Source organism: Astatotilapia calliptera, chromosome 20 (assembly GCF_900246225.1).
Source record: "Astatotilapia calliptera chromosome 20, fAstCal1.2, whole genome shotgun sequence".
NCBI classification, from domain to species: Eukaryota; Metazoa; Chordata; class Actinopteri; order Cichliformes; family Cichlidae; genus Astatotilapia; species Astatotilapia calliptera.
Window position 1 is genome coordinate 10,395,985 of NC_039321.1, and position 12,481 is coordinate 10,408,465.

The 12,481-nt window shown below is 41.7% G+C and overlaps 1 protein-coding gene across 1 annotated transcript in view; it reads right to left on the reverse strand.

Annotated features, from left to right (window-relative positions):
* The window catches only part of plcg1 (phospholipase C, gamma 1), a 28,089-nt gene that overhangs the window by 6,438 nt on the left and 9,170 nt on the right, over nucleotides 1–12,481 (reverse strand). Inside the window, exons 3-29 of the mRNA XM_026153710.1 lie at nucleotides 11,504–11,656; nucleotides 11,231–11,324; nucleotides 11,085–11,132; nucleotides 10,462–10,546; nucleotides 10,219–10,302; nucleotides 9,858–9,880; nucleotides 9,700–9,769; nucleotides 9,508–9,609; nucleotides 7,752–7,870; nucleotides 7,162–7,247; nucleotides 6,622–6,742; nucleotides 6,191–6,359; nucleotides 5,971–6,093; nucleotides 5,516–5,617; nucleotides 5,155–5,342; nucleotides 4,531–4,731; nucleotides 4,320–4,439; nucleotides 4,026–4,206; nucleotides 3,797–3,874; nucleotides 3,595–3,698; nucleotides 3,282–3,375; nucleotides 3,060–3,129; nucleotides 1,707–1,870; nucleotides 1,488–1,584; nucleotides 1,157–1,381; nucleotides 895–1,043; nucleotides 151–265 (exon numbers count right to left, since the gene is read on the reverse strand). Coding sequence (XP_026009495.1) covers nucleotides 151–265; nucleotides 895–1,043; nucleotides 1,157–1,381; nucleotides 1,488–1,584; nucleotides 1,707–1,870; nucleotides 3,060–3,129; nucleotides 3,282–3,375; nucleotides 3,595–3,698; nucleotides 3,797–3,874; nucleotides 4,026–4,206; nucleotides 4,320–4,439; nucleotides 4,531–4,731; nucleotides 5,155–5,342; nucleotides 5,516–5,617; nucleotides 5,971–6,093; nucleotides 6,191–6,359; nucleotides 6,622–6,742; nucleotides 7,162–7,247; nucleotides 7,752–7,870; nucleotides 9,508–9,609; nucleotides 9,700–9,769; nucleotides 9,858–9,880; nucleotides 10,219–10,302; nucleotides 10,462–10,546; nucleotides 11,085–11,132; nucleotides 11,231–11,324; nucleotides 11,504–11,656 — 3,165 coding nt within the window. The remainder of the gene's footprint in view (nucleotides 1–150; nucleotides 266–894; nucleotides 1,044–1,156; nucleotides 1,382–1,487; nucleotides 1,585–1,706; nucleotides 1,871–3,059; nucleotides 3,130–3,281; nucleotides 3,376–3,594; nucleotides 3,699–3,796; nucleotides 3,875–4,025; nucleotides 4,207–4,319; nucleotides 4,440–4,530; nucleotides 4,732–5,154; nucleotides 5,343–5,515; nucleotides 5,618–5,970; nucleotides 6,094–6,190; nucleotides 6,360–6,621; nucleotides 6,743–7,161; nucleotides 7,248–7,751; nucleotides 7,871–9,507; nucleotides 9,610–9,699; nucleotides 9,770–9,857; nucleotides 9,881–10,218; nucleotides 10,303–10,461; nucleotides 10,547–11,084; nucleotides 11,133–11,230; nucleotides 11,325–11,503; nucleotides 11,657–12,481) is intronic.

A 12,481-nucleotide genomic window follows, 5' to 3' on the forward strand; every position in this document is an offset into this window, starting at 1 on the left:
CCTGTTTTTCCTCAGACCATACAGGAAATTACACGAGGAAAATATATCCAGTAAACAGCAACTGCTTTTTTTTTTTTTCTTCCTCCCCAGTTTTGGCAGGGCCTGTCTTTACTGGCAGAGGAACTCGTGTTTAAATAAGAGCAGCTTCACCTTCAGAGTCTGTTTTTTGCTTGGCGCTGTCGTACTCCGCTCCGCACACCTCGATCTCAATCAGAGGGCAAACGATGCCACGTCCATGCTTGGGCAGATGCCGGGAGCCCAAGACCTTCAGAGGACAAAAAGCGATTACGTCTTTGGAATTTTTGTTTACATTAACATGTTGCTACACACAAACACACAATGCTTTTCCATCAGTGACATCTTATAATGTGTTTTTCTGCTCAATTGCTAACTGAGTGTTTGAACTACAGGTTGAACTCCTCCTTTAAACATGTGTAATTAAAAGCATGACTATGAGCAGTGTTTGCAGTACACCATTGGAAGCAGTCAGTGAGTCTCACAGTGAAGAAACAACAATGAGCTTCCTGACTTGATTTCTAAACAAGTTCATGAATGTTTATTCATAATTTATGAAAAGTGAGTTACCTTTAATCAAAAAATATTATTACATCTGCAACTAAAGGGGAATGTATTTACATGTAAATTGCAGCAATTGGTTGCTAGGTTTTGTAAAGTACCTCGGTTACCTCTCCGAGCTGTGTTACAATCACTGCTGCTGCTCCAGTGGGCAACTACAATCACACTGTTAACAAAACACCACCTGTCAGTTTCACCTTGTCTGTCTCCATAACCACCACCCGCTTCATTTATCCCAAAGAGATGAAGGGCAGACTCCTTTCTGCACAACTGCATCACACCCAAAAGCAGAAAAATCCAGTCCTCAGTCTACTGTACCTCAATCTCTAGACTGACTTGCTCCACACCCCGTAGTGTTTGTCTGTCAAAGGGATCAAAGTTGTCGTCCCTCATGATGGGCGGCTGAAGGACGTAGCCACTTCTTCCGTTCAGCATGAACAGGGCCTGGTTCATCTGCATGGGCTTGTCTGCAGGGAGGGAAAGAGGAAGGAATAGAAGGAAAAAAATGTAAAAAACACGTAAACAAATGAAATGTACTGTCTGTCTTCCAGCTTTGCTCTCAGAAGGGAAGAGAAGATACCTCCTGTCTGGAAGTTAAGTGCTACCAGCTGAGATCCGCAGAGCCACATGGGGAGCGGGTCATAGTTAGAAGAGTCTAATCTCTGGCCTCTGGGGTAGATCCTGGACAGCTGCAGCCGATTGTACTGCAGGAACTTCTTCCCCTTGATTTTGTTGACGTATTTCTCTGCCTTGGTTTCAGGGAAGGATGACATGTCCCGGAAACAGGCTCGCTCTGTGCCAATCTCTAAAAAAAAAAAAAAGCGACGACAAAAGAGAAATGTGACCCCATCTGCATTTGGTGTTTTTCTTTTTATTATGTGTGCAGGTGAGTGAGTGCACATAGTTCTTACTTTCTTCATCAAATGGCACAGGCCTACAGTAGATGACAAGGTCAGATAATTCCAGTGCAATCTTCTTCCTCCTTTCCATCATCTTCCCCTCTTCTATCTGGCCACAGACATGGCACAAGTATAAATATAGTAGTACCAACAGTGAGGCACATCACTGCTCAGCTTAAACCCAAAGTGTGAGTGCATTTCATGTGAAGCATATTATTTCTGTATATTTACCTTGGCCTCTGAGGTCAAGGTGACCTCACGGATCTTGAACACCCATTCCTTGAGCTCTTCTTGCGTGTTTGCAGCGATGTCGAGCGGTATGCCTATCCGCACAGGGGTATTCTGTGTCAGGGTGAAAACATAAGGCCTGCTGCCTTTCCCTTCGGTACGAACATCTGAAGAGAAAAAAAAAGAAAAAAGTTAGAAAAAGGGAACCAATAAATGGAAGTAATGACGGTTTTAAAAAAGTAAATAAATGAGGCTGGTGCTGAAATCATGGACATACTAGACTAACAGACCATAAGCAAAGGAAGAAAACATGGTGGAGAAGAACCACCTGAGAAGAGCCCAAGATGACAAATCCATAGCAATTATTGTAAACCATCTGTATCATCCAGTATTAGACAATAAGTGATAACATTCAGCAAGGAGTTAGTTTTAAAGAATGAAAGGATTATATAAAACCAAATAATCCCTTTTAGAATATAGTTGGGTTTTTTTTTAATTAAAACATTCATGTTTTTGTACCGTAAATGAATGCAATTACTTTCTGAGCATTTTTAGCTCATCTTTCATACTACCACTAGATGGTGCCAACGAGCCACCCAGATGGACAAACGGACTCAGGTTAACAATGCAAGGCAGCATGTGCCAGACCTAATAGGGGTGTACTGACAAGGCTGCAGGATGTCAATAACATATCAAATGCAAATCGGAGAGAAAAGCAACAGTAATAATAAAAACAGAGAAGACTTATTAAACTAAGAGGCTGATAATGGAGAAAAATAACAATAAAGAGAGTGATGACTAGGGCCGGGGCGACGTGTCGACGTAATCGATTACGCCGACGCGTCGTCACTTTCAAAACAGACATGGCGGCAGTGAGTAGCGGCAACACGAGTGAGGCAGCCGCAGTCGACTTAAATCATTCCACCCGAACACGCAGTTCTACAGTATGGGGATATTTTAACAGAAAAGGAAGCACGACGGCTATGCACTTTGCACATTTCATTTCTTGTTAAATGCTATCTCTAATATAAGATTGTACTACTACAACTTTATTTTGCAATTTTTTTATTAAAAGGTGTTGAAATGAAGAAATTTGTGTTTTCATTGAGATACATAAATTAGTAAATGTGAAATTGCTATACAAGTCAAATAATGCGGAAATAATCGATAATCAAATCAAATCAAAACAGAATCGGATTGAAAAATTAATCGGTAGATTCATCGATTAGGAAAATAATCATTTTGCCCAGCCCTAGTGATGACTGTGTCCTACAATTAAATTTATTTTTAAAAGCAGTTAGTAGGGGTTTACTGCTCTCAAGGTGACTTGCTACAGGAAGCGAAGGTGCTACTTACTAATCTGACAGGCAGACACATCAAGACTTCCTCTCAGCATATCTCCAAGAGGACTGTTTTCTGTCATCTCCTGTTGACAGAAAACAGAGCACATATGTATCTTTGTAAATGAAGACATGAATGACCTCACTGTGGTGGGAGCAGGTGTACTCATTTCTCTTTAAATAAATACAAAAAAAATGTGCTTGAGTAAGCATCTCGTTTTAAGGGTTTGATCCTCACAGTTCTATCAGGCTCGGCTGCTGACGGACTGATCTCCTCCACGTAGTTTGCCGGAAACCACATCTGCTTCTTTCCTCCACAGTCACCCTTCCACCTGAAAGAAGAAGAGGCGGGAGGGGTAAAGAGACAAGGGATGTGGTTTGTAAATATTTAGAAGCCTTTCATATTTAGAAAATGATCCCAGGACAGCTAAGAGAATTTTAAATGTGTCATTCACTAATTTACCGTAGTTCTCTAATGCTAAGCACGTATTTGCAGTCTAAATTAATAATTAAGAGCTACTTCCTGAATGGATTTGATGCCACTCACTTACCATCCCCCTTCCTGTTTTTCCACATTAGAGATGATAGCATTCTTAGTGAAGGAAAGCTCATCGTCTCTCTGGGCTTTATACTCATACATGGCTCGCACCGTGCACTGAAAGACAGCACACAAGGTTACGTCATGTTTACATGTCCAAGTGTTGATGTTGCAGATCTCAGCTAACTGTCGATTTCTCCATCCTGCACTCTTACCTTAAATGTTGGCATTTGATTAGCCTCCACATAAAAGCCTGGATTCCTTCCCTCATACAGTGACCCGTAGTCTGGCTCCTATTGGGCAATACATTATGAGTTTGTTTTTCTTTTTGCTAGGCTGGTGGTGATTTCACCACAGAATGAAACTAGCATAATGCCATGAAACAATACAGCATTTTTCACTGGCCAGACGTTTCCTTTGTAGACTGTATAATGTGGTACTTACAGCAGTGCCTATCTTCTCCAGTGTGTCCTCGTTGATGGGATAGCGTAGTTTCATTTTACGGTACAAAGGGTGCTTCTCATAGTAGCTAATAAGATCTACAAGGCTGTCAAACTCTGAGGTGCCCAGCACCACGGTCTGACCCTCCTGCTGCACACGACAGTGCTTTATTTTACCCTCGGCTCTGTGAAGAAACCCAAAGAGAGAACTCTGCTAAATAACAATGATACAAGGCATTTATGTGCATGTACACTCAATATGCTGATCATCTAAGATTTAAACTGGCAACTAAGTTACCTGAATGAAATGGCAAAGGAGTTGGGCTCTGCCCTTTTCCTGACTAGAAAAGCCCCATCGCGAGGAACCCTCATCAACATGTTCTCTGCATGGCTCCTGGAGAGGTTGGCGTGGTACCACCTGCGACAAACAAAAACAAAAATATGATGCACATCACGTAATAAATTCAGCACTTTCTCAGTAATCTTTGAAAATGCATATGTGTACTCACTCTTTGCTCTCGTGAGCATTGGTCTGAGGTACCGGCTCAGTCAGCTTCATCTCAAATTCGTTACAGCGCAGCGCCACCTGCTGGTAGTGGGTAATCAGAGCAAAGAGCGTGTCAAATACCAGGTTGTCAGTCAGGTAGAACTTTGGGCTGCCTGCCTCCTGACGAGAGTGGATGCGACAGTGCTGCACCCGCCCCGAGCGCCTGTTGCAGAGATGGGAGGCATGGAGAGAGAGAGAGAGAGAGAGATAGAGAGAGATACAATGAAAGGTCAGTTTTTCTTCCAGTTTGATAAACAAGTTAAGAACACGTGAACTCTTGTTCATCTTTAACAAACTGCCTTGTGATACCATCTCTACATTGTTCCCATAGCTTGCAGGTAAATAACAGAGACTGATCTGTCCTGCCCTCCTTTCACAAAGAGCTCATAATATCAGACAGATCACACGCCACACTGTGACTGATCTGCCAGTGCGACACTTAAATTTGGTTATATTTTAGTGGCACGTGCTAGTTTTCTACATACAAGTTAAAGTTTCCTATACTTAAAAGTGATTTCCCCTAAATTACCGTTTCCACCCTGAAATCCAATAGATGTTTTTTTAAATACAAAATATGTGTACTTACCAGAAAGACAAGGTGTAGTCTCCGACAAAAGTCTCGCTCTCCCGAACTAGGAAGGAGCCATCAGGAGCTCCAGTCTCCAGGCAGTACTCAGACAGCAGCCTCTCAGCTATCTGCCGTCCATCCCGCCCAGCACCAAGCTTTCCATGAAACCATTTCTCTGTCACATGTTGATCCATACCATAGGACACCTGGGAAGATTCAAGATGTGTTCACTTTATGTGTATCTACATACTTTATCTCTAAATAAGAGCCTCCCACAGACCTCTAAATATTAAAATTGCATCAAATTCCGAACAATGCGAACAAATGTTCACGCTCAAAAATAATTTCTGTACTTCAGCAGCAGGTCAGACCTACTAACCTCTCTGTGCTCCTCCTCATCATCGTTTCCCGGGTTACTGGAGGTCTCTTCTGAGTAGTAGATCTTACTGCTGGTCAGAACAAAAAAATGAGGGTACCACTCCTGGGATGAAGGGAGAGAAATGAGACAGATTGTTAGTTCAAATAGCTGGATCAAATATTTACAAGATCCATGTGTTACAGTGCAAAGTGGCACAAGATGATACAGAATAAGAACTTGATATCCCAAGGAAAAAATGCTGATAAAGCATGTCTGAGTTATAATTGTAAGTGTAAGAGATGATAAAGGAAGACTGCAACATAATTTGTCTTAACTTGATTTTTCATGTTTTTACTGATAAACACCACATAAAGCATATGTGCTACAGAAGCTAGTTTTTCTTTTCTGACCATTTCTGCCCAAAAATTCTTTCTCGTGCAGGATTCAGAAACTATTTATACACTGAACATGCTTACATGGTTAATGGGATCTTCCAGGTACAGGATGCCATTTTTAATGGAGTTGCTGATATCATTCTCTGAGTAGGGAGTGGTGGTGGACACCTCCTCATAGGCACTGCCTTCTGCGAGCTTCTTATGCTGCATCAGATAAGAGGAGAAGGACAGACAGAGTAAGGTTACTAATCCCCACCCCCCAAAAATCAAAAGATTTCTCATGACTCCAAGAGGCTCTGACCTTGATGAGGATCTTCCTCTTGAGCTGATTGGGTGAGGGCAGCCCATCTGCTGCGATATCCACTGCCTTGGTTAGAAGCATGTCTCCAAACACCTTCTTAAAGTGAGTGGCCATATTCCTCTGCTGCACAATACTACAGTGGTCCTCTATGGACAGGATGATGGGATATCTGTAAAAGGGACCACCGATTCAACCTCAGAGGAGTGGCAAATCCAAGGAAACCCCTTGTTTAACTTTGTTCTGATGTGACTTTTATTTTCTCACAGTGATGTCACTGTGGCCTGCCTACAGTGTTTCTACATTAGTGTGTGCCCGTCATCTCTTTATCTTCACCATCTCTTAGCTTGTTAATCACCACATCCCCACTGACAGTCATAAAAAGAGAAGAAAACAAAACAAAACAAGAATAGCGCGTTGTCATGCACACTCACTCAGATGTGACAAAGGCGTGCTCTTTGATGGTGGTCAAGACATCAGAAAACTTGATTTTGGTTGTAAGGGTGTGCCCATGGTAGATGACTGGCATTCCCTCAGGGCCATCCCAGCAGTCCACTGAAGAAAAAAAAAAAAAAAAAACATAGACACATGCATGTAACATCATTTTATCTTTTATCCTTTAAGGATAAAGAAAATCAACAGATGTGTGTGAGTGACGAGACAATTGCAGGATCTGTATGTTTCAAGGCAAACAAGATCTACAACAAACAAGTCTTATTTATAGAAACCTGCCTGACAAGGGTTTGCTGAAAAGCAATATCGGGAACGGTTGCATAAGTATTTGCATGTGAGGACCTGGTTAAGGGTGTATTAGCTGGGCTTAAAAGTCGAGCTGTGAAGGATAAGAAAGTGGGTAAAAGTTAATTAGTTGGTTAAAAGTCAAGCAGTGGTGATTTACTACTCGTGGGTAAACCGTACACCTTCCAGTGTGTGTGTGTGTGTGTGTGTGTGTGTGTGTGTGTGTGTGTTCCTACATTCAATACAGCGACAGCCCATCCTCAGACAGCGTGCGTATGCCTCCAAGGACGATTCACTGGAAAACTGGTCTCCTGTCAGGTAGCTAAAAATAAGCACACATTGTCAAGTACGTACACAAAACACACAGCCACACAGGATTAACATGTCAGGGAGTGTCTTAACACACGAACACACTTTTTATGGTGATTACATAAATAAATCAATACAGTCATATCAAAAGGGCTCGTTCTCCTCTGTTGACCGGATAAATACTTCTTACTCATTCAGTCAGTCAATTCAAGCCTAATCAAAGCAACATGGGAAACTTTCATTCCGTTGCTCCAATGAGCATTGTTTCACATTTAGTACAGAATTACTTGCGCTGACTTTCACACACTTTTCAATGGGAGGAAAAATACATTTTCCTGCAAAATAAACGCCTGGATCTCATTCGGGAAAGAGATTGTTAAATAATACGCTTTTATCTGATGTGTGAAGCCAGTTCAAAAGACCTCTTTTTGGGCAGAGGTTTCAAGAACTCCAGCATTCCCAGGGCCCAATTAAAGCAGGCAAACCAGACACATGCATAAATGCCCTTCATGCTTACGTGTTGTGCGAAGAGGAGATCCAGTAGTGAGACAGGGGGTTGTTCATATTCTCAGGACACACTTGGTCCAGGGAGGAATCCCAGATGGTGTTCTCTTTGGAGAACAGGTATGTGAGGAACTACACAAGAGAGAATGAGGAGCAGTGAAAAGTGGGAAGAATTGCAGACCCTAGCAATATACCGACGTGGCACTGAAATGATAATGATCAGATTCTTAAAAACATCTGACCTAAATACTCAGGAATCAGGGCACCGTTGCTTAAGGCATTTAAGAAGTGGCTCAACACCTGTTTGTATGCACAGGCATGCACTAGAGCCCCCAAGGAGAGGCGAACTGCCAAGTTCTGATCCAGCCTTTGGACTGTGAGAACTGTTGAGTTTGTGTTTCCACCAAAATTATTGTTATTTTTATGTTACTGGTGAAAAGGTCTATCTTGGTTTCAATATAATTCTAAATTCCAAGATATAAAGTAAAAAAACAAAACAAATACAAAACCTAAACATTTCACTGCACGATCCCATCTATCCTGTAAGCAGGTACACCTTGCAAATATACATTTTTCTGGCACATTTCCTAATGCTTAAACAACACAAATGCTCTAAACCAACGGTCTCCAACCTTTTTTGCGCCACGGACCGGTTTATGCCCGACAATATTTTCACGGACCGGCCTTTAAGGTGTCGTGGATAAATACAACAAAATAAAAGTAGTACCGGTACCGAAAACAAAGAAGATTTATTCATAACACACGTGAAAAGACCCAGGAAAACCGAGTTAACGATAAAAACGATAACAAAAAACCCTGAAAACTATACATTTCACACCTGAGCCTCTACTCTCGCGGCCCGGTACCAAACGACTCACGGACCGGTACCGGTCCGAGGCCCGGGGGTTGGGGACCGCTGCTCTAAACCACAGGGCAGTCAACTTGTACACATGCTAACAAGTAGGAAATTACAAGATAAAGTACTAAGATAAATGTTTCATGTCAAAATAATATGAATGCTTCTAAAAAAAAAAAAAAACACTGTTAAATCACTGACCATGCACAACTGCCAACATGAATAAATTACAAAAACTAAGAAAAACTGAGATGGAACATCTGGGGAACATGTGGGGTTCAAAATGTCATAATTATTGTCATAATTGCTTAATCCAGATTCTTAGATTTAACTTGTGTATTAAACACATAATGACATTGGATTCCATAATCAGCAAACAAAAACATCACATTAGAGTAGGATTTATACATATCAGATTCCCATTAAACTTCAACTTTAATAATTTCCATGTAGTGATAATATTTAAAATAAAGTATCTATTTTTTTTAACTATTCATGGGCTTTTCTTTGCACATAATCAAGGCCTGGGCACCAGTGACCTAACATCCTCTGGCACGAAGACACAGCATCACCTCCTGCAGGCTCGCTTGTCCCACTTTCCTCTTTTATTCATGATTTACGGTGACCACAAAAATCATCCTTCGCTTTCTGCAGAACTGTCATGCCGCACTATACTCAATAACCTTTTATATCTGTGTAGGAGGAGGTGCTTCAGGGCCAAGATCATGGCCAGTCATGTTAATTTCTGAGCATCTCCCTCCCACACTAACAACACAGGGGGGAAATCGGAAAACATAACCTATGAAAACATGGTACATTTTTCCGTTAGTGAGCGAAGACCCAGAAAAAAAACACAAGAACACAAGTGAGAAAAGGGGGGAAAAGAAAGAGTGAGGCATCGAGGTGCGCATACCTCGTCTTGCTGGAAATAAGGCTGCTCCACTTCCCTCAGGGGGTCTTTCAGGTAGCCGAACATAAACTCTTGCACTTTGTTGTTATCTGTGGCCCACATCTCCTGCAACAGCAAACACAAACATGCATTAGAGCATGGAAAGAAAACAAATCGGCAATAAAGTATGTAAATGTCCAACAACCGAGAGAATACCTTTTGAGACTCCAAGAGGAAGCTCTTGAAGTCCTCCAGGGAAATCCTCTGTTCTGGTCTATCAATGAACCTGATAGAAAAAGTACTGGTTAATTTCAGCAAACAACCGTGATGCAAGAGAAAACATCACTGTATGTGTGTGCGTTTTGTATGCCTACCTTTGAAGAAATGGGATTTCCATCTAAAAGATAGTAAAGAGACAAAAAACATTTAAAGTAATTAATCAAAGCGCTGCACTTTCAGTGTTAGACATCCTGTGAGGTGGGGGAGGGCACTGAGGTTATCCATTTTATCTGACCCCTGCTTGCCTGCCTTCTTATCTGTGTGTGTGTGTTTGTGTGTCCTAATGGCTTCCACCAGAGAGGTTTGGTGGGTTTTTAGCTGGTGCATATTGATCTTGAAGCCATTTGAGGACGGACAGATGGGAGATGAAGTGAGCCTTGGCAGAGCATCAGATGGGGTGCTAGGGGGATGAAAGCACAGGGACTATCTGTGGATACATAAAAAGACTGCACTTACGTTTTTCTGGGCATCAAACATGAGACTACGATAAAGCTGCGCAAACTGGCTGAAGGACACGTCTCCATTCCTCATCTCCGAGTCCTATAAAAGAAGCAGAGAATCAGAAAGAAAACTGAAATGACTGTTAACGGCAAATCATAAATCTTTAGCCTCAAACAACATCATCGTGAAAGGGAAGTTGGCGGGGAGATGGAGTGGGAAGGAGGTTTGTGATAAGAAAAGTAAGCAGCAAGAGGTTACCGGAAGTTTCTCTCGGAGGAACCTCATGTTGGGCACCCTGTAGTTGACCTGGCTCAGCATGCTCTTCAGATCCTTACAGGATATCCTAAACACGTTTTGTTGAAAAATAAAACAAACACGGATAAGCATGTGCAACATGTGCAAACACTTCTACTTGTAGATACTATTGTGAGGCAGAAATGCCATTTTGAGTTTACAGATGGGCTGAAACCTTGTAAACAGACACCCTGCATGTTCTGTTGAGTGGTTTGGGCTTCACTTCTGCTACACAGCTTGGAATTTTGGCCAGAAACGACAATACACGGCGCACACACAGTAACAAAGGCCTGTCAGGGATGTAACAGACAAACATCTCTGTACATCTCCTCTCCATTCTCTGCAGTCTGTTTCCTGCTGCAGGAAGAGTTGTTGGTGTGCGGCTGAGGGGTTAGTTCCCTTACTACACCTCAACTGAGCTCTCTCAAAGACACCTACCAGCCAGTTGCAGCAAGTCTATGTGCTCTTAGATGAAAGGGCACACAACTGGTGTAGCAAACAATTGAGTTACATCTTATAACATCCATTTCTTGTGAGGGCGATCTGATTAACTCTGCAGCTGATATCCTTTGACCGAGTTTAGTTACCTGTCTTCTCTGTTGCGATCGACTGCGTAGAACTGCTTACGTAACCACCTTAAAATTAAGGAAAAGAAAGAAAGACTTAAGCGATTTCTTGCATACAGAAAACAGATAATGCCGTCTATTTACACAAACTTTGAGTTCAGATTTACCGCTCGATCTGAAGAGGTGTTGGAGACTTCAATGTGTCAGTCACAAGCGAGGTTAACCCTTGCACCCACATGGTCATCTCTTCATCAGATGTTGCTGTAGCAAAAACAGCTGATCTAAATAACTCAATTCTGTCACAGGCTAAAAATACAAGAAGCCTAGCAACAAACAAAATGTGAAGATTTGATTTATCAATGGTACTAATGATCTTATTGAGGTACAATGGTAACAGGCTACTTCTTGTCAATGTGTAAGCAGTCCTTCTCTGAGCATACCTGCCAGGCTGAGTGATTTAAGGCGAAACTCTGTGCCGTACAGAATAACAAAGCAGTGGGCCTGATCGAGCCGTGCTGCAGAGTCCTCCACATAGCGATCAAAGTCCCGAGATTTCTGTCCAGAACGGATCTCCTTGATTTCTCGAATATCAACTGTAGATACAGACAGATATGTAATAGTTAGCAAAACACAAAGCTGCAGGTTCCCAACACATGACACGGTAATATTCTGGTGTGAATATGGTGCGCAAAACTTATATGCAATGATATGTTAATAATCAAAATAACAGTATCTGGCACAAAACTGCAGACTTAGCTCCAAGCTCTCCTTGTTTTCTAATTCCATTTCATGTAGGAAACATGAAACACTTCAGTACTAACCCTAACAGTCTAACATACAAAAAATAAAAACATTGTGCAAGTACCTGCAGCCCCTCTGACCACATAAAACAATGAAGCTGAGGCGGTGACCCAAACCACATTCAAGTATAGATCAAAAACCACCAATTAGTAAGCAATGGGGAGAGGGCAGTTTTTTTGTTGTTGTTTGGGTTGTTTTTTTTAGAAGCTACTGGTCAGGTCTAAATGATTGAGATTTCAAATATAAATATACATGACAAATATATCACAGTATGTACCTACCTGTGCTCGTAAGTGCAGGCTGTTAAGTGTGCGTGTTTAAACATTTAAACAATATATGATCGGAACTATGATCATGCTAACGTTTTCACACAACGGCTTCACGGTTTATCTGTAGACATGACAAATGAGGGAAAAAAAAAAAAAGACCAGATATAATTTTATCTCAACTCCATAAACAATCATTGAGAAACTTTACAAGTGTGTGGGCTGCAAAGTAGCACAGCGGGTTCCTATCAGTGTTACATTAACTGCAGTTCAAGACCTACAGCAGGGACTCTCTTACTAAGCACACACACACACACACACAGACACACACTTCTTTCAGCTCCTGCTCCT